This window comes from Lates calcarifer, linkage group LG10, assembly GCF_001640805.2.
Source record: "Lates calcarifer isolate ASB-BC8 linkage group LG10, TLL_Latcal_v3, whole genome shotgun sequence".
In the NCBI taxonomy this organism is placed as follows: Eukaryota; Metazoa; Chordata; class Actinopteri; family Centropomidae; genus Lates; species Lates calcarifer.
In genome coordinates this window covers 21156718-21178811 of record NC_066842.1, presented here as the reverse complement: position 1 = coordinate 21178811, position 22094 = coordinate 21156718, and the positions used below count along the sequence as shown (strand labels likewise).

At 40.7% G+C, this 22094-nt stretch overlaps 1 protein-coding gene across 2 annotated transcripts; it reads right to left on the bottom strand.

Annotated features, from left to right (window-relative positions):
- Positions 1-886: 886 nt before the first annotated feature.
- elmo3 (engulfment and cell motility 3) lies at positions 887-21794 on the bottom strand. Of its 2 annotated transcripts, XM_018703578.2 has the most exons (21): positions 21525-21794; positions 16528-16636; positions 13769-13809; positions 13573-13645; positions 12313-12363; positions 11806-11975; positions 11135-11234; positions 10872-11023; positions 10337-10415; positions 9548-9598; positions 9284-9406; positions 8780-8902; positions 8558-8662; positions 8310-8418; positions 8047-8183; positions 3877-4040; positions 3154-3266; positions 2948-3052; positions 2689-2768; positions 2514-2594; positions 887-2407 (listed from the first exon to the last, which is right to left on the bottom strand). In XM_018703578.2, the coding sequence occupies exons 2-21, from the start codon at positions 16603-16605 to the stop codon at positions 2195-2197; spliced, it is 2148 nt and encodes a 715-aa protein (XP_018559094.1). In that variant the 5' UTR covers positions 16606-16636; positions 21525-21794; the 3' UTR covers positions 887-2194. The 2 variants fall into 2 exon arrangements, with proteins under 2 accessions (XP_018559094.1, XP_050929515.1); XM_051073558.1 differs by lacking the exons at positions 8047-8183; positions 8310-8418; positions 8558-8662; ... (10 more) ...; positions 16528-16636; positions 21525-21794 and adding an exon at positions 5802-5973.
- Between the last annotated feature and the right edge of the window lie 300 nt (positions 21795-22094).

Genomic DNA, 22094 nt, shown 5'->3' with positions numbered 1-22094 from the left:
TTTGCTGTAATATTTATGTTCAATTTATGTGGTGCATCACCACAGAGGATACACATTTCATCTGAGGATGGCATTTCACGGCATTTGTGCACAAGTATCCAGTAAAATCAAGAGAAATCTTGAAAACTGAAACACAGCTGCCACAGTAACAAGACTATATTCTCACAGTGTCTAAGTATAATGAGTAACATGAACTGTTTCTAGGAAGTAAATGCCTCCCAGATGAGAGATATTTGGTTGTTTTATTACTTGTCTTGTAGTAACAAGATGTTTTTTATCTAAGTTAAAAGGTAAACAGTACAGTACAGTACTTGCAAAATGACAGAAGTCGTCTCATATGAAGTAATTTTATTGAGATTGGAAGTTAATTCCTAATATATAATGTAATGTAAATATACATTTAGGAATGTTGCGTCCCTGTGGCATGAATTGACAAATAAGCTGTAGACTAAATTCTACACTGCTTTAGAATAAAGATGTTCAAATGTTTCACATAAAGTTGAGCAAATTTCTAGTGTGTTTGGAGCACTAAAAGGACACAAGTCTTCATTGAAATGCTGACACTTGTCCAATTCTGCATTGCTTTGGCAGCATGCTTTGACTGACATGATTAGATTTTTTCTTGACTTTTTTTTCTCTTTTAAGTATAAAATCATCTAAGGGACCATCTCTCTTGTTTTGGTCTGGCTCAAACACTGAGAAATAAATAATACCCTTTATACTGTATGTACATTGTTGAAAGATTTTGTACTGTTGTACAGGGTATGATGGACTATGACAAGAGGAGACTTGTAGATTCTAAAGATGAAGAATAAAGTGTAAAGATGTTGATTTTATAAATAAACCAAAGTTTGACAACTATGCTAAGAGAAAAAAACACACACACTTATTTTTTTCTCAGTATAAATCAAACTGTTTATTCATGTGAAGTCACCCAAAGGACACGATTCAAAGTGAATATCATCACAGACGGTGGTGTGACAGGAATGCACTGCAGAGGAAAGACGTGACTGTGCTGAAATGAAACGACCAGATGCAAAAAAAAAAAAAAAAAAAAAAAATCCAAGAAGCACATTGTGACGTACTGTAGACCTGTGTCAGTCATGTGTAGCTGCTTCGAGTGTCAACACTGAATGCTTGGAGAGTCTGAATGTGGCACACTGTGACTGAGCAGGTCACCACAATCACATCATCACACGTACCTTGTATGAAATGAATCGGTCGAGTTAATCAGTTTGGTGAAAGACAGTTCAGACAAACCTAAAGATCATCGATTGCTCAGTGTGTCATACTGCTGTACAGGGATGATTGTTGGTTGCATAGGTACAACTGCCTATTACTCTTAATAGCAAAAAGAAACATTTGTCAGCTTGGTACCTAATGCAGGTCTGCATTTCTATAAAACAATAAGTCATCTAGAGCTTTCAGAGCAACACGGCTCCACAGTACAAAGGTGAGTACCAATGGGTATATTAAAGTAAAAATATTGTCCAACATTGAAAACATACTGTATTGCTACATCGCACATTGGAAATGAGTCTAACATGTACCACAGATTGAGAAAGCACTGTGCTCTCGTTAATGCCCTCTTTTCAGGAAAGAAAATACAAGAATTTAACAGAAATGAGCACAACCAGATCAAAGCATCTGTAGCCTCGTACAGTAAGAAGCAGCCTCACACACAGGAATATTCCATGTATCATATGTAGTTTTAGATATAATTAAAAATATAAAAGTGATTACAAAACAGAATTAAAGTACCATTACTTGAGTTGTGGTGTTTTTTAACATCAAGAATCTCATTTATCCAAGTCTCTGTTTTTGGAAGTTGTTGAAGTTTCCAGACAGCTCAACATCATCTGATTGAGAGCACATAAAAGACATTTCTTTCCCAGATGAGGAGTGATAATCTGCAGCATTAGTACAGCCGATAGTGATTCCTACCCACAACCGCCACTGTAGTATGAAGTTTTCATTTTTTTTACTTGGATGTAGAGAACCAGGCCACAGATGCTGCTGGGTTATAAATCTGTGTTAATAAGTGCATAGATGCACAAGTCACATCTCACCACATACACACCTTGTTTCAGACACACACACACACACACACACACACACACACACACACACATACACATACATATATATTTACACACTCTCACATCCTAGTCATACTCCAGCCTGTGCACACACTCTACTGCTCAGTCTGGCTGAAGTCGTAGCAGAAGTTGTAGTTGCTCGGAGGTTTGGGGACAACCGGTGCGCTGTCGGGGATGGGGACGTTCTCAAGGTCCAGGAGGCGGAGCTTAATCTCCATAGAGAGGAGGATCTCCAGCTCGCTGCGCATGGATTCGCTACTCATCTCCCGGCCCAAGAGAACGCTCAGTCCATCTGTCCACAGGCAGAACTGACAGAGGGAGAAAGACAGTAAGTACACAGTATAATATTCCTACACATGATAAGACAATATCTGGAAATGTTGGGATCATAGGTAAGTTCAGAGCCAGGCTCACATCAGTTCTGGAAGGCGCGATGAAGTTCAGACTGTATTCTTCTACATCATACGTGATGCTAAATGCCAGGTCCAGAACCTCCTACAGTGAGGGGGGAACACATACAAACACAGTGAGACTTGTGGTTTATTTGTAACATGACCATAATCTGAATGAGATAAGAAGAGCTGCCGACCTTGTTCTGTTTGCCTTTGTTCTCTTTCATGTGAGGACAGTCTTTTCCTGTCAACAGGCCTTTGATATCTGCTACTGGAACTGAAGGAGGCAGACAGAAGGAAAGTAGAAAGAAGGAGTCATGAACACAGAAAATCAATTTACTATGATCAGGGACCCAACTACGACTATCTTCACATTCATCTTGTTTTTTACTCATTTAAAAACAGAAAAGTTGTAAATCTTCACATTTGTCCAGCCCCAGACCAGTTTTAACTCACTCTTCTCTTGCAGTGTTTCTATTGGTGGATTGTCCATGTCTTCCTCCACATCGCCATAGTGAAGCATTTTGTGATTGGGCGACAAGCGGCAGTACCACAGTTTATCTGAGAGAAAAATGGCCAATCACAAAGGTCAGCCAGGTAAGAAACAGTCTACCGTATGTTATGGGTGTGTGCCTGTGTGTGTGTGTGTGCTTCCCTCTCACCCTGCCTGCGTCGGCTGCTTATCTTCCTGAACATGGTTCCCTGACACAGTCTGTTGAGTCGCTGCTGGCGAATCAACTCCAGCAGCTCTGGCTTCAGGCGCTCTTTGAGTTCACTGGATGGACAAAAACACACATACAACAAAATGTTTCATCAAGCTACATTAGAATCCACTTTGTTATGAAGAAACTTTACAAACTCATACCCACAGCAAATAAGTCATTAAAGGTCAAATCACATATATCACCATCAGTTTTTTTTGTCAGCTTTATTTTGATGAGAAATCAAGTGGGGGTTGCAACCTCTGCTGACAGTAAACCCAACCCACATGGATATGACAGCAGCACACTGTTACACTCAGTGTTTAGTGACAAACAGTCACATTATGAACAACAGTATGGCTGCTGACCTATCAGCTGATTCCATAGGGGCGGAGACTATCTAGAGTCCTCATTAAAGCAGCTACAGATACTGTGTTGTGTTACTTTTTCTACATTTAAAAAAAAACAAACTTAAATGACATGAACTCATTAATCTGACACAAAGAAGGATATGAAAACCACCAAAACCATCTACCTAAGTTAGCGAACCCTGAACCCTGTGTGCATCATGAGGCCACTGAAACGAAAATAACTGTAGAAAGGGACATTTTTCTGCCTTGACAATGAGGACGTGCACATGTAAACTGCCTCATGGAAGACTGATATCTACATCCCGCAACTCACAGTACAGGTGGAGCGAGAGTCTCTTCCTGATGCAGCCGCTCTGTCTGCCGCAGTTTGAGGATCTCGCTGTAGTTGAGAGCGTTGACTTTGTTCTTGAAGAGCTCCAGGGAGGTCGGCTTACTGGACAGTGTCCTGGTGATCTGCTCCCTCACCACCTGCATCACCTAGGGATGGAGACATTAGGGCAGAGAGATGGTTACATACTGTTGCCTGCAGGCTGATTAACTGTGTACTGTCTCCTGTGTTAGCTGGGAGGGCAGTAAGAACAGGTGTTGGGAAGAAATGTTTTGATCAGTTTTGTGTACATGTACATGCTCAAGTTTGCAGAGGTTCAGGTTAACTTCACAACAAGGTCAAAGTTGTGACCAAGAAAAGAAAAAAAAAAAAAAAAATTCAAAATTACAGAAAAACCTTGTGTACATTTTAGTATGCTATGTAAAAATGAAAAGCCCCTAACCATCACCTTTGACCTTCAAGACCTACATGATAAGTTTCTGCTGTTAACTAGGCCGGGGCATGGACCATGAATTGATGGAAAATAAACACAGCTTACTGACTGTTCAATCAGAGAGAGCACTTCACTTCCTCTCCTCCACTCTTTCATTCATTACACCTCCTAAGCCGCACCCACTGGCTCAGATCCAATCATATATTTTCCCGCCTACTGCTAATATCAGTTTTAAGTTCATGAGCCAACTCCCACCATGTTAACACTGTCAATCAGGGGAGACTATACATACCTCCCCTTCACCCTCACCTCACACAGGAGCTAGTCATTGATGAGTGTGCTCTTTATTAACCCAATTAACTAAAATAGATGACCAACAATGTGGTAAACATCCTGGGGTTCATCCTTACAACTGGGAGTTAGCTGTAGATGACATATCTAATATACATTTCGCTGAAAAACTAATTTGTAAACAACTCTCCCGATCGACCTGCTATAGCACTGACTCAGCTAGTGTGCGTGTGTGTGTGTGTGTGTGTATGGGTTTTCTGCATGACTTGTTAAACTAAAGCTCACACAGAGGGACAGGGGGTGACCCTGGCTGCCCTGGAACAAGAGCTCAGGGCAGTTGGTCAAACTGTGCGCTTGTATGCAAGTAAAATCTATATCTCCCCTCAGTATACACGCCGCAGCTGTAAATAGTGGAAAATCTATATAAAAATCTATAGTGCTACGGGACCAAGCCAACTCCAGCACTATTTGTCCTCACATAAGCGGCTCTGCTGACCTAGATCATTCCTGTTCACACCCACTTTGATTGTGAGCAATCACTGACTAAAGTGTAATTTGAGCCTTTCAGTAATGCTCTGTCCAGAACACATGGTTATGTTCTATTATACAAGTGCTACACAGTGATTTACATACATTACAAAACCAAGAGTAGACATCTCAATCATGTGGCAATCTGAGAATGCAAATTCAGAAATGTACTTGTTAGATGTTGCTTGAAGTTAGAAGACAAAGGCATGTTACCACCCGACAAGGGTTTTCAATGTGACCAAACTGTTTACGACCGGAGAGAATGACAGAGAGTCTATTCAGCTGGCAGCACTAGAAATGCAGTGAGATCCAGACTGTCATTCTATATTGTGTGAACATGCTGGGACACAAAACAAGCAACTAGAGCTTCACACCGTCACTGCCTGCTCAAATCCCCTGGGCCAAAATAACCTTGGTGTCCAGCAATTTTCACATGACACGAGTTTCAGATCACCACTTCACACTGTTATGTCAGCTCAACTCCCATGCTACAAATCATTTCTGTTGTGAAGCGTCACCTTTTTTACACCTTAGCCTTGCACTATGGAAGAAAAAACTTTTTGTACTACACCTGGAACATTTGATATCAACTACCCAGTGGACTAATCAGAACAATAAACCACTTAATGAGTATTACAACCAATAAAACCAATCTTACCTCCATCTTTTATTCTTCAGAGCTTACTATCTTGTCAAATTTTTCAATCCCAACTTAGAATTCCACTTGTCTTCAACAATTAGAGAAATGTGACGGAGATGACAAGTGGTGAAAGTGAGAGAGAGAGAGAGAGAGACAGAGATCACCTACATGACAGGAGAAGTGCAGGCATGTGGGTGTTTTGTAAACAGACACCCTGATATTCTCACACACATGAACAACCCCCCCACCCCCCACCCCCTCCGGTTCAGCCCCTCTGTCATTTAGCTCAACTGGCCAATAGGAGCGCTGACTGGCAGCTGTCTCTGTTCCCTAAAACCCTGCAGCATGTGCATGTATGCTAAATGTGGGTATCTATGTGTGTATGTGTGTGTGTGTGTGTGTGTGTGTTCACGGAGGATGACTGTTCTCACAGGAGGTGTATAGAGCAATGCAAATACATTCACGTGACTGGATAGGTGGAGTGTGTGAGTGTGTTTTAGTGGAGCATTACCACTCACACGCACCAACACAAATACATCCTATTCATTCTCCATGTAATGAAACCCAAATTTGCGATATCACATATACCATCACCACCACCTCTCTTTTTCTTTGCTTTCTCTCCCGCTCCGCTCCCTCCGGTCCTAGCCCTCTCATTCTCTCCCTCTCATATTGTTTCCAGAGGTTTTACGTTCCCTCTGTTGTTGTGTAATTACTGCTGATGCCCTGGGCGCTTTGTTTTCCTCGTTTCCTTCTCTCTCTGTTTCTGCCGCCCACCACGCTTCTCTTTGTCCTCCTAATGCCCCTTTGTCCTTGCCCCAAAGCACCCTGGGTAGGGGGCCGTGGGCAAAAACAAAAGGCCGGTCTGCTGTCCTGGCGCTCAGGACACTGGGCCGCTCCTGACAGGTCAAAAGGTCACTGAGTTTTATGACTATCAGGAGAGCACTTTGTTGATGATGGACGGTTGTGTGTGATGTTGAAATGCGACTTGGGACAAAAGCTCAACCACTCTTTCTTTCAGGTCGGCTGGATTCTCAATATTTCTCCCAGACAGGACCCTGCTGCTCAAGGCTTGGCTCAACCTATTACCATAGTGCAAGTACTACATTGTGGTTGTAAGGTCACTTGTGGTGTTTTCCTAAATGCTGTCTGTGGGGGCAGCCTGAGGATGGTTAGCATAAGAATAAACCTAAACAAAAAATCCACACAAATCCACCATAAAAACTTGTTTAAAAAGATCTCATTTAAACTGATCTCTCAGGCCTCATCTCATTTCTACTGGTTTGCTTGTTCTTACATTAAATTGAAATTGATTTGCCTGAATAAGATTTTAATAGTTCATTAACATAACTCAAGATGGGCTTGATTTATCTTTTAAAATACTGTTCCACCTGCTAAGATACATATAAGATGAGATATATTTCACTCAGAGCTGTTTAGGCTGTTATACATGATTCATGGTGCCACTGTTGAAGATAAGAATCTGCAACTTGAGGACTGCACCACAGAATGAGGTAATCATTGCTTTGTTGAGTTCAAGTCAAGGTCAACAAACATCAAGGATTAGAATGGTGAAACAGTGATTAGATACAATGCGATGACCAACTTCAACATTATTTCACCTTTTATGGAAGTGTATTTGTGGTGGCCAACTACAAAGGACTCTTAAGTCCTCCATGGGAAGCACACACTATGTCACAGGATTTGTTCTCAGGATTTGCAGTAAACAAACCAGTTTCTGGCCACGGGAGGCATGGATCTGAAACACCCCGTGTCACCTTTTTATACACACACAGTTATGGTCAACATGCCACTGAGCCACGCTAGACCAGTGACTCCGCAGCTGTTTGTCGGTGTGGCAGAGACTGTAGAGCAGAAAAATCTCCCTTAGCAAAGCCGTAATCTTTCCCATCTGTGTGGGAAGAGCTTGATTCAGCTCGCATCCTCATGCACATCCATCAGAACAAAACAATCAATTGGCATGCTGACCATGAAAAATTGTGCATTCAAGAAATTTAGCCTCAGACATGAGTTTCCTTACAGGATCACTTTCAATTTATGCATGCCTTATGCATGACAATGTGACCCTCTGGACTTAGGGAAACATAAATGTTATGGACTGATTATTGAGTAATCTGCCATTGAATACAGTATTTTTCGTGCTGCGTCCTTTCAGAAGAAATTAGATTTTCCTGAGTGGATCTTAAGATGTAGCCCAACCTCCAGTAGATTTATCCAGTACAGCTATGCTAGGCCATTGTACCTTGTCAAAGTCCTCCTGTGTGGCTCTCATCTCCTTCCAGGTCTTGTTGAGCAGCTGAATGCAGACACAGAAAAGCTCCTCCATGAGCCGATCCTGACTGAAGAAGATGGGATGATAGTCAGATCCCGTCTCTGAGGCTGCCAGACAGGAAGGGATGGAGAAGATGGAGGACAAAAAGAAAACAAAAAGTAAGACCTGAAGATGGTCTGCCCAGAGGTTAAACTATTTTTTTAATGGTAGTAGCAGGATGGAGGTCAACTTACGTGGCTCTCCAATACGAAGTATTTCACACAGGATGAGTGTGAGCTGTATGCTGCTCCTGGCAAACGGACACTCATGTTTGTCCTCCCTGCTGCTGTTCTCCAGAACAAACTGGAGGTAAGAAACAATTAGAACGTTAGCTTATTATAAAATGAAGCCTCTATCATGGTATTAACAATAACCAAAAAGAAAGACAGAAAACACTGAACTCTTTAAATTGTTGAATAAACAACAGATACATCCCACTCACCCTGCTGTAGGCATCAGGATAGCGTGAGGCAAAATAAAACATGGTGTCCAGAGCTAAAAGACCAGGAGGCGTTCGCACCAAGTCCTGACCAGGGTTACTGTTGTTCTGAAAGAAAACCATCAAAGACAATACTAATACAAACACAAATAATATCACTGTCAGTGATATTACAAGAGTTGATAGACAAGCATTACAGAGTACGTTCTGACCGCAGACACTTACAGAGAAGCCCAGTTTCTTGAACTCTTTAGCACAGAGAGAGCGTCGCCTCTCGTGGCTCAGACTGTTCTCGCTTTCTGTCTCAAACGCTGCCTGCCGCAAATTGTGAAGGATGTCTCTTTGCTCCTGGTGTCATGGGGGAAGACGCAGATAAAAGTCAGCTGTTAACATATTAGAGTGTTACAATGTTTCATAGTCTTATGCTTAGTATTTAGATTCACAATAACTTGCTTAGTAAGATGAAGATTAAGAGATTTGTCCAGAAAAACAAACAGCTGGTTAAATCTTAGCGGAGATCAAGATCTGTAAACACTGGGGAATTACTGAATTTTAGCCATGAGCAGTTTATCAGTTCAGAAAAGGATTTTAAATCAAATATTTAAAAGCTAAACTTTTTTTTTTTTTTTTTAAAAAAAGGATGTGTATGTCTAACAGGACTGGTCAAGTAAATGTTAAGCAGCAGCAGGTGTTTCCTCTTTAAGTTGGACTCCTCATGTCATAGCTCACCTGGCTGTAACAGTCCAGAGGCGTCCTCATACGAGGCTCCAGGTGATTCAAAGTGACTGACTGTAGGACATAGAGGTAGTGGGCCATCTCATCCTGGACTGAACCAGAACTGTGGATGATGTTCTGCAACAAACACATTTTTTTCATATAGGTCATATAAGTGTTGGTTTATTTATCCTCAACTGCACAGCATGAAGGTCTTCTTCTATCATGTTGTCAAAGAAATATCGAAAACTGTATGAAATTAAACTATAGATTTATTACCTTGTAAATATACTGACGGAGATTCTTCTTATTTAGGAATGCAAACATTTCCTGGAAAAGAGAAAACAAAGGAACAGAGTGAGTGCAAGTAAAATGTGTTACTGAGATGCAATGACACATTTCCAACATAGGGGGGAAATGTAGTGTCAGTAACAGACCAGTGGGCGGGACGAGGGTTAGTCAGTGTGAGACTTTGACCTCTGTGACGAAATCATCGCTTGCTGGTACATGCATCTCTGACTCAGCCTCACTTTGTTCAGGATGAATTTGTTCTTGGTTTGGTCACACCAGTAAGAAGGGTGGATTTGTTGATTTACTGTAAAATTGAGGAAGTGTGTGTGTTTGTGCGTGCGTGTGTCAGAGTAACAAAGAGAGCCTGAGAGAAAAGAGATAAAGGGCTGAATGAAGGAACTGTTTCCGTACAATAAGAGAGGAGCAGGGACCGAACAAAGGGAGAGAAAGCCTCAACTGTCTGCAGAAAAGCCAAAATGACCAGACAGAATGAGATAGGATGGATCATTTCCAGCTGTCTTACAGAAGTGATGCTTGCAGGACTCTTGATTCGTACGTTCAATTATGGTCTGGTTGGTGCAAATAACACCCAGGTCACACTTATGGCAGTCACAGCCTGGGGTGTCAGAGCCTCCTATCAGTACACAAGTGTCTCAGTAAAGACCTAAGACAAGTATGCACAGTGCAGACCTATTTGTCTAAATGCCTGTGAGCTTGAACAGCAACAAGGAGAAGGAGAAACAGTGTCAGAAAGTAAGAACCAGACTGCAGCAGCACCTGTCTGTCTGAGTCTCCAGCTGTCTGTAGCAGGGCCATGAGCAGGGCCATGGCTTTGGTCTGAATCTGCTGATTTGTCCTGAAAGAAGTGAAGAAGAGAGGAGGATGTGACACCAACACCACAATTTAATGTCTCACAGCTGTATGAAAAAGTGTGAAGAAAGCACATGATGAGATTAATTGAATTAAAAATGCTGTTGCTTTCAAGGTTTCAATCCTCACATCAGTATGTTGTATGTTGTTGTCTAACAGTGAACTCTTGGCATAATAAATAGCAGACTAACAGACTGTTTTGTGTTAATGGTATTGTCAGCACTAGCATTTTACATATTTTAAAACTTCCTGTTACAGAGACAATGCTACTACTCATGAGCCCGCCACCGCATCACCACAGCAAGGTGCCACTCAGCTGGGTTTGCTTTCTTTTTCATTTTGCTGAACTGTGTTTTTTTTGTTACTGCCACCTTATAAAGTAAGAGACTGTGTCAGTTTGAAATGTAAGCATTCAGTAAATTTGTGATTTGCTGTTACTTACACCTGGAGGTGGGCGATAAGCCTCTCCATGGTGACTTCCTGTTTGACCTGCAGGAAGAGGCTGTGGCTGCTCAGCACCATGCTCTCCAGGATGTCCAAGGACACCTGCTGTATTGATGCGTCAGTCGGCTTGGCGTTGACAAAGCTGGCAATCTGAAAGGAGGGAAAGAAGGAAGGCAATGGAGAGAGGGGAGTAACCAGCTACAGTCACTGAACAAAGAAATCTGTGACACAACAAAAGAAAGGCAGAGACAGATATGGCACCTTCTTGATGAAGACAGATGAGAGGTTCTCCCAAGAAACTATCCCATGATCCATCAGTTCCATGAAGCCAGTCAGTGTGTGAGTCATGATCACATTACTCCTGAATGACACAAACACAAAGAAAAAAATATTATGTTATTATGTAGATTTACACACAGACAAATATAATGCATTCACACACACATACACTGAATCTGAATAGTATACAGATGGACAGTTTAAGTGGAATCTTTCAATAATTCACTGGTTTAAACTGTAAATACCTATACTAATGCACTCTAAAACATGACCATGATGTCACTGTATTGTCCCTACACGCTACAGTAAAGTCTGTCAGTGTTGTGATCATAGGAACTGGGTTTAAACAAAAACTGGAGGAGAGAGTCAGGGACAAATGAGAGGAAATATTTCTTTCTCTGGAATATCGCCTCATATTTGTGGCTTTAAATATATTCAGCAGGTACACTCCTTGTTTTTTTCTGTACAGGTTTAGCTCAGTGGGATATGCTGCTACATGTGCAGAAACCACTTCATCCCTTTGCACCGGCAATACCTATGTGAGGAACAACATTCCACCCCATCCAAGTGAAGTATGCAAGCGCGCGCACACACACACACACACACACCACACACACCACACACACACACACACACACACACAGAGTACTGACTCATTAGAATCCTCTACTATCTTGACTAATAGGAGGTGCCCGTCTCGGCTGATGAACTCCTGAGCAAAGGTCACGTCTGTGGAAACGCTCGCCAGTTCCTTCAGCGAATCGCAGCGCACGCCTGGGTCCAAGCTCTGGATGCCCTTGAACAAGTCCTCTGCACAGCGACCCTGCGTTCACCAGCATCAAAGATACACACACACACACACACCAAAAAAAACAACAACAAAAAAAACACATACACTCAAATGCGCCATACTGAACAATTTTTCATTTATGGTATTTGTTGCTCTTCTTTAAAACTCAGCTACCTGCATTAGCAGAGACAGATCAATGTTGACTCATTCTAGTGTCTGCAAATGCAGCTTATTCGGTGAATCAGCTGCATGCAGAATGTAAATGTAAATGAAAGAGTGGTGTGGAGAGTGAGAGACAGAGTCTGGAAGAATGTGAGAGGAGAGAGGTGAAAGAAGAAAGTGGCTGAGAGCCTGTTGGCGGCAGACTCACCGGTGCCTTGGTCAGACGCAGAATGCAGCCGTTCTTGATGTCCAGGCGGTTCTACACCACACAAACAAACAAACACACACAGGAAAAAGTATTAAAAAGTATAAAGTATAAAAAGGTGTTAAAAACTAAAACACACTGACATAAACAGTGACACTTCTACCGCAAATTAGAGGAAATAAGACAAACATGGACAGAAATTGGTTGGCCATACACACACATATGTATATATTTGCACTTTTGCCCAATGTGTTAAATTGTTATTCAAGTCAAAGACCAGTTTAGAACTGCCTACTTTTACAACCATTACAAAGTTAGCTAACTAGCTAGCTATTTTATTAAAATGTGCTAGGATGTCGGTGCAGATAGGTATAACTGGGAAGGTTTTTGTTTTTTTTGCCTGTTTTGGAAAGCCACCTGTAGAGCATGAGTGTAAAGACATGTGCTCAAGGCTGCTGCCAGGATGCTCCAGTATCTCTGATGCTTTAACCTGAAAAGGGTTTCTACATGGATTTGTGCATGGATATTTGTGAGTCAAGTTACCACTGAAAGCAGGAAATGATCACATTATTACTCTGCATGCAATCAAAGTAACACACCCATCAAGAAGCGGAAACATCTGCTTTTAACTACAACTCACCAACTTCAAAGTCTGCAAGTTAGCATCCTTGTACCAACTCCAGCAGTAGAAGCCTTCTAACAGCAGCTCTATTATGACAGCCTCACTAAAATTCTCTACAACAAATAAAGCAGCTTTTGCTGCATTTCTCTAATGGCACTGTAATGACATCTACAGTCCTGCCTTCACCTCAAAAGAGGGGGAGGGCTTCCAGTGGCAACTGTTTCAAAAGGTCACTTGACACCAAGAAGATCAGTGTAGCTCCAACTGCTTTTCTCTCTCTCTGTCTGTCTTTCTGTCTCTCTGTCTCTCGCTTTTTTAGCCTGTCTCACACTCATTTTAAATAGGTTTAATGATACTGTGTGACCTGGTGCTTGTTTTAAATCATTCACGTACTTTTGGAAGCAATGGAAATTCAAACAAAAGCAGACCGAACTGCTGACAAAGGAAGGGGTCGCTAATTCATTACTGTACTTTGATATCTTAACAGAGATTTACACCATTCACTTCTTAAACATAGAAACATCTGAGGGGCTGACTCACGTCTGTTGCTCAGTATCTTCAAGATGTGCCCCTACAATTACAGGACTGATTCTCTGGTGTAGATAAATATTTGTATTGATGTGTACACAGATGTGACTCACTGATTCAGTGATGTACGTCTGCACTCCATCAGCATACTGCAGAGCGTAGTTCTCAGGACCTGGGAGATTCCAGCTACACAGACACAGAAACACACACACACACACACAAACCGATTAACTATCATGTAGCTCAAAAAGCTGAATGATAATGATGTCAAATGTTACCATAGAGACAGTACAGCCATCATTAACTTACCCATCACACACTTCCTTTATTACAGCAGACAGGGGCTTTTTCTGCATAGAGATACAAAAAATAGTGTATAGTCACACACACAGAGGCAAATACATTCACACAACATAAAAACACACACCTGCTGCATACATGTGGATCATAACAACAGGACTCAGCAGACTCTACTATCAAAGTATTTCCTCTGCCAGGGAACTGAACACATGCTTCAGTAATAACACGCTGTTATGGGATCACGGTACCACAGCTATTCTCGCTGGCTGCAAATGCTGTTTGCTGAGAAGAGCTCCCCAATGCTTTCTGAACAATGTTCCCCTCAGTGCCCAGATCCCTCTTTGTCCGTAAATAAAAGCCAGACTACTTCCATGTCTGACTCTTAGCTATCCTGCTATTAGTGGTCAGTCCGGCGGTCAACCAATCAAAATGTCTTCGGGTTCTGTGGTAGACCCAGCGGACGGTCTATTATTAGTGGCAGCCAAGAAGGTTGACCGATCAGATGTGTTTAATGAAGATGGCAGGGCCAATAAGAAGTTTTTGAGGGATTCTTCTGGGCTCACTGGATTAGTTGTGATCTAAAATAAAAATATTTTGGGTAGAGAACTAGCATTCACATCCAAATCAGCACTCCTGAATGCTCAGTTGTTGTGCTGTTTACAACACAGTCATGAAAATGTTGGTTGCCGTATTAGGCCTTAAAAAATGGCTGAATCTAGGATCTGTGTCTGTTCCAGTTTCAACTGTGCTGCATTTTCCAACTGTGGAAACAGTCGATTAGGTACCTGTTAAATCCATTCTCTCTCTGTTCAAACCTCCTCAAGTGATGTACAGTATGTGACTTTGAACACACACACCCCTGTTGTCTGGTATACAGTTTAAACCACAGCTCATGGGTAGTGTCTTGCGCAAAGAAGTGCAACTTCCTCAATATTTCTGGGAAACACATGGAAAACTTCCTCACCATCACATTTGCCTAAAGCTGAAGAAACAAAAATAAATGGGTGGGTGTGGACCCCAAAGTATTAATATTAAAAAACATTATAAATAACCGTGTAAATTTATTGTATAAAATATATAACCAAATTAACAATTTGTGAAATAAATGAAGAAATGTAAACACAGTTCATTACTGTGAAACGCTATTTCATCATTTATCTTATTTTAATAGTTTTTATTTGATGTCATTTTTGTTTCACTGTGGATGTTAATATTTAAAAATGTCCAAAACTAAAAAGTCTGTTTGTATATCATATTGGCATTTTCCCAATGACATTTTTATTTCATATTGTCACTTTGCCAGTTAGCTCCTGTCAGCTCAAGCAACAACGTCAGAGTCTTTCTAAATCAACTAGCTGCAGGCTGCTGCTGTAAATGAGATGTTCTCTGAGGAACATCTTCAGAGTCAAAATGCTGCTGAGGTAACTTCACCGATAACTGCTGTCTCTTCACTTTGATGCTGACACTGCAACTAGCTACTCAGCCAGCTAGGAAGGTAGCACGTGGAGGCCTTGTTAAGGTAACAAAAGCTAGAAAAAATTAGATTTTTGAAAAATGATTTCACAAATCATTTGTATATGTTACACAGTTGATTCATATTTGCTATATAATGGCTTATTTACTTTTTTTAAACACTGACATAATTTAATACATTTGGGGCTCCACCGGTGTCAGCAGTGAATGAAAAGAAAATGTTAAAAAACAAAATGACCTTTCAGTCTAATAATGGCATAAGAGGCAGTTATCATATTCACAAGACTTGGCAATGACATTGTTCAACTATTTTAGCTATCTTGTGCTGCAGAAGCTGTATTATACCACAGTGGTAAGGAAGTGGAGATAGTAACCCTCTGCTGTCACACACACCACAGTCAGTCAGTCATTCTTTTTTAGGTTTCTAAGCTACTGTACTCTAAATACAAACTGTCATACATGCAATACAAATAATCACATTCAACAGCCAAGTAATCTGTGCACGGTGTGTTCTCACTATGTCACCTGACCTACAGTCACTGCTACTGCATGAAAAAACAAAAATCATAGAGTCGTTATTTCAATTTGACTGGTTTATGTGGTTAAGATGTTCTCTTGTCGAGAGCCTGATGAGTGCTTGTTATATGAAGGCATAGATATCAAGTCAGGCAGATCACCTTGTGAGGTGGCAGCACATCTGATCACCAAAAAAAGAATTCAAGACACACAACAACACACAACACCTGCTGTGCAATTCCCTGATTCAGTTGTCTTCTCAGATCTAATTATGTCTACCTCATGCTGCCAGTCAAGTTTAGACGCAACACAACAGTGACTTAGGTTGTGTGTAAATAGAATACAGTGTATTCTGCTGTGGATGGTTAAAAAGTTTTTATATGAATTGGCCCGCAGTGTTGCTGCCTGAGCTAACACTACCACTCATGACAACTAGGTCAAATATCTGACCTATCCCTTTAAAGCTAATGTGGCAGTCACCCCTGTGGTCTTTGGGTCTACCAAGATGAGCAAGCACTGAGAGGAAGTGCTGCCTGAAAAGGCTCAACTATGGGCAGGACATTCCCATGGCAGACAAAGCATATAGCAGCCAGCTGAAGCACAGTCTGAGACCTCTATATAGATCTCTATATACAGTATAACTAAGATATTCAGATATTATTTTTAATCATTACCAACCAGAGTACCAAATGACCTAATTCTTCAAATGTTGCATTTCACAAATGGTGATATTTGGAAATGAGTGCATGTTTGTGTGTGCTTGTGTATGCGTGTATTACCTGGTCCAGCTGTATAAGCTGGGGATAGGCCCCAGGCATCTGGATGGCTATCTTCACTATGTCCTTCTGCTGTGGCATTTTGGCACCTCTTGACTCCACCACTCTGTAGCTGTTAATAATAAAAGAAATGAGAGATATAAAGTGCCTTATAAACAGTATATTTCTGTATTAAAATGTGAAGTCCTTTAGTACCTGGAGCCTGACAAATAGGTAAATCTTTCATGGCAACTTCATGAAAAATGTACGTGTAGTAAGGAACTCCCAAGAATAAAACCAGTTAACAAACCAAATGTTTTTGTCCTGGTTCTTCACAGGTGACAAACACAGTAACATTCACTCTGAAATTTTGTGGCTGAGCTAATGGCCTAAGCTCTAAACTTGATATACAAAGATAAAGATCACTTCATTAATCTAGAGGAATGTGGGCCTATGAAGAATTTAAAAAAATCATTCTGCTCAGCTCAAAGATTTTAACAACAGACACCTGGGCAGTGCTGCTGTGTCAAACTAATTGATAATTCATTGATTTCAAAATGTGACAAAGGCTAACCAACATGGGAGCAGCTTCTCTTCAGGGTGGACTAATAAGTCTCAGTAATGACTCATGGCAGTCAAAGCAACTATCATTTTCAGTATGAAGTTGTAGAACACTGTGTTCCTCTTTCACTGTGTATTTATGGCATACTGAGTAAAGCTGAGAGGGTTACATACTGTCTACACACGCACTATGGACTGTTCACACTCCCCTTTCCAGCTCGCAGACACACTTCTTCCTCAGCCTTCAGACAGCATTCCCAGAGGATACAGAAGAAGCTGTTGTTGTGCGTCCAACCCTTCCCCCTTCCCTGTCCTTCTTCGTCTCTCCCTCGCTCTCAGCACATGGAAACAATACAATTGGATCTAAATTCTTCTGTACACTCGCGAGCTCACCATGAAGGAAAAGAGGCTGAGCTTGGGCCTGCTTGTGCTTGGTGTGATTAATAACCCTCATCCTCTGCATGATCTATTGGATAACTCCCAAAGCTTCACTCCTCTATCAAAAAGGCAGACCTCACAGTTTATGGCAGGTTTCAAAGCAATGCTACTGTTAAAACTACCACACGCCTTTACAGACTTCTCACCTCACTCGCCCTGAGGCCGTGTCTTTCCTGATATAGAATGCCTTCAAAGCAAGAATGAAAATGAGGGCACAGCAGGGAGGATGATTCTGATCAACGAGAACACAATCACCTCAGGTTTGTTTTTGGATAATTCACACGGACTAGATGGTGAAGAGAACCCCGAGGTGCCGAGAACGTTCCGGTAAACGGTGTTGGTGCCGAAGGTCAACTTTCCAACAAATAACAACAGCAATTTGCAGCCTTAATCTTCAAGAGATTTGGAATGTAGGTTTGCTCTCAGGCTGCTTATGAGTCAGCAAATTCAAGGACAAACTCTGGGTAATGGCATGTCATGTCTTTGGAACAACAAAGACTGCCTGTGGGTTTTAAGTTGAGTGCCTGTCGGAGCTGTGTAATGATGAATTGAAACTGAGTCCATGCGTCTATCAGCTGCATGTCAAATTATTGGTTCAGTTGCACTACAAAGAATGAAAGGAGGAATAGCTTTGTTTAGTCAAAACAGTTCCTCACAGGTGAGGATTAATGGTGAAATATAGGCTGTAAAAATAAAGGCTTCTCCATTCGCTGTATGTTAGGATGTTGTATTTAATTTTCCATTATGAATGATGGCATTTTGCTGGTCTCGACTGCATGAATATGACCCCTACGCACATTAAACCTAGTTGTCTAAAAGACTGGCAATTTGAAAAATTGTTTCTACATCTGGGAGATGAAATCAAACTGCACGAAACTTTTAAAGGCCATAAAAACTTCATCGGCCACTTACACTGAGCTGTGGGATCATCAACAAAATATTCTGCCAAAGCTGGAGCAGATTGGTTGTTTTAGATGAGTGATATTTGTATTTGTGCTTTTGTTTGGTCTTCTCACCAGTTTGAACAGTTGGTGATGAAAGGTGCTTCTGCGCTTCGATCATGTTCTGACAACCTTTAGATGGATTATTATAAAACTTGGTACAAACAATCTTGCTCCCCACAGAATGAACTGTAATAACTTTGGGGAGCCCTTAACTTCCCACATTGCTCCATCAACAGGTCAACATTTTATTTTGTCCGATACTGCAATAATTAATTGATTGAACAAATAATAGATTGACAGAAAACTATTTTGCAGATCAATGAATCATTTTAATCCATTTGTAAAGACTGAATTCTCTGGTTCAAGTCTCCCAGATGTATATATTTTCTGGTTTCTGGTAAACTGAATATGTTTGGTTTTTGGACATTTAGTCCTACAAAACATCTGAAGACATCAGCTTGGGCTTTGGGAATTTTTAATGCTGACATTTTATATACAAACAACCAACTGATTATTCAAGGAAATAACCAACATTTTAATTGATGATGAAAATAATCATTAGTTGAAGCCACTCAGCTTTGCTTTGTGTTTAGAGCCAATTAGCAAATATTGCATGCTAATACACTAAGCTAAGATGGCGTTAAACATCATCTACATCATCATCATCATCATCAAATGTCATTGTGAGCATGTTTCCATGCTGATGTTAGCCTGTAGCTCGAAGTACGGCTCACAGAGCTGCGAGCATGGCTGTCGATTAAAGATGTGAAATGAAGTTTTTAACTAATAGGATGTCAGATTATGTACATGACTGTCCATACTTTCTAATAACCGTTATGCACATGAAATTTTGAGAAACTATAATGAATGTGACCAAGCAGATAGATGTTGCTTCAAGAAAAGGAGAAGGCCAAAACAACTATGCTACTACAGTGACAAAAATAGCTAATGTCTTTTATAGTATCACAATATCAAGATTACACTGATTTTCTGCTGTTGCAATTTCCAAAGCCAGATTAAGTCTAGACAGTTAAACCCAGAAGTCTTCCAGCATTCTAGGTTTACCCGTGATGACGACAAAGCACTATTAGCCTACATTCATCGTGACCTGTCCGTACATGCTGCAGGCCTCATGTAACACTGAGAAGAGCTCAGTCTTCACTGACATTCTTCATTTAGTACCACAAGACAGACAATCAACGCTTTGAGTCTCAGTTTGTTTCCTCAACTGCAAAACAAAACAAGCTTAGTAAGTGCTGTAACTTCTATTCCGACTCAAAATCAATTTTATACTACTCTATATGTAATCACATCAATGGTTGGTAATATGACCTGAATGTATTGATGAAAAAACAAGATGTTAAAACATTCAAAACCTCCTTCTGAGACTATTTAACTTTTCTTAAGAGCAGAAAAATCATCAGCAAAATGTCTCAGTGTACCAGAGAGAATCCCTTGTCATGTTTTTCCACTGTTAAACTACTGTCCTATTAGTCTGAGTTTGTCGTTTACCTCAGTTCATGAGGTTCAACAGAAAAGTTGCTGATCAGTAAAAATTCAGTGTTTCCTTTTCTTAACTCAGCAGAAGAGAGAGAGGAGCTTTTCATCTCAGTCTCCATTGAGGTTAACCACTGAAGTGAGTGTGAGTGTGTCAGTGTCTGTACCTGACGGTGGAAGCTTAAACCATATATATCTGCCTATCTGCTTTAAAACAGAAGTTAAGGTTTTGGTTCACTACTCTCAATGCAATGATTCCACCAACTGCAATTGTTAACACAAGTTAATAAAAATCATCTACTAATTTCCAGCAAATGTAACCATTACTGAATTCTAGAGCTGAAACAAGCTGTCAAACAATGGATTAACTGACTTACAGAAAATTAATTGGTAGCAAATTTGATAATCAATTAATCATTGAATCATTTAAAATTACATTTTCAAAAACCTACTTGTGATAATTTCTTAACTAAATGTTTGCTGTTTTTCTATGATAATAAACCAGACACATTTGGGTTTTGGACTAGGTTTGGATAAAATAAGTAATTTGGAGACATCACCTGGACTCTGGGAAAATTAATATAAGTACTTTTGATTTTTGTAGAGCACTATTGTTAGACGGACATCAAATTGATAAATTCTTTCTGTATTATGTGGTAATGACAATAAAGGAAGTTATGATAGCCACAATACAGGAAGACCTCATTAGGCATTAATGTCTAGTTGTTATAAGCACTATAAAAAGACTGTTTCCCCTCTGACAAAATAACCTCCATTTGACAGAACTATCAAATCACGCTCTTAAAAAGTAAGGGGGAGATGATTTTAAAACTTTTAGATAGGTGTAAAATGAAATGTCCATCCACATGTTCATTAGCAGCTGTCAGTGCCTGTATTGTTCTCTGAGCAGTCAGCTTCATTAAGCTTAAAACCACAAGCACGGCCAGACCTTTTGTTAGCCTGCAGGCCCAATGTGTGTCTCAGACCCCCTGGACTGACACTCCTCTCCCCTCTCCTCTCCTCCCCTCCTCTCCCCTCTGTGGGAGTGTGTGTGTAAAAGGGGAGCTCTCAGCTGCCTGAAATTCCTAACCTGACAGGGTACACCCCCCACCCCCCACCCCCATCCACACACACACACACACACACACACAAACTTGGTATATCTCAAGTATATGAATAAAACAAAAAATATATTGGAGTAATACCTCGACTGAGATTTAGTGGAATCTGACTTTGAATTTTTCAAAATAAAGAAATACACTGCATGTACAGTATGTAATCTACTTATAACAATAACACAACTCTGTTTTACCCAAATAAATACGAGTGTTACAGTACACCACAGGTTAGTTGAGTAAAGTCATGCTGCTGCAAATTTTCTCCACAAAACTAAGTATTAAAGTTAACGTTAAAAGTAAACGAGTGAGTACAAATAAATGTCAAAATAGCATCCAAACCGTTAGCACTAATTTACCACTGCTATGGCTGTAGCCAAAGTTTTGTGAAAAGAGAAGCGACAGGTTTGTGAAAGAAATGTGAGAGGCAGCTGCAGAGCTTTTTTTTTCCCAGACTGAGTCCTACCTGGTTTGAAAAGACAAGTCGAGGGCTACTGTCCTGCAGGAACCGCCGCAGTCGGAGCGAGAAACATTTGCAATGGCCTTTTTTCCTTCAGAAGGAACACCCCTCAGTCTCCAGAAGTTACTTTTTCCTTAGAGAAACATCTGAACTCATCGGAAAAGCAGGAGGGAATTCCTTGCAACAAGTTTTCAGGAATGATTAGTTGACTTAAAAGTTCCGGGTTGGTTGAAGTCGTTTAGTCGATGACTGAAGTCAAGTTAGCCAGATTAGGACTCCTGTTTTCCGCTTATACTTTCAAAATAAAACCCTTCACATCCAGTGTACGTTAATACAAGTATTTGTTGTGGAAGTAATGTTTTAAAAAGAATATCGTGCCAGAAAGTAACTGACAGTCTTTCATGACATTTTATTCCATTCATACGTCTGTGACAGACTGTGCATTCAACCCTTTCAATGTGTTACTTTTAAGACCGCCAGCATATCACGTTGTTCCTCGAGCAATACAGCGCTTTTACTTTGAAAGAAAAATAATGTAAGTTCTGAAAATGCTTTTGCCGTTTACACTGAACCACA

Bases quoted from the DNA above. Each gene is read 5' to 3' on its own strand.
- elmo3 (XM_018703578.2), bottom strand. From the start codon at position 16,605: ATGCCACAGCAGAAGGACATAGTGAAGATAGCCATCCAGATGCCTGGG. The intron at 11,976-12,312 runs GTGAGTCTGCCG...TGGTGAACGCAG, and splicing joins TGCGTCTGACCAAGGCACCG to GGTCGCTGTGCAGAGGACTT. The intron at 3,053-3,153 runs GTGAGAGGGAAG...TTTTTCTCTCAG, and splicing joins AAGCAGCCGACGCAGGCAGG to ATAAACTGTGGTACTGCCGC.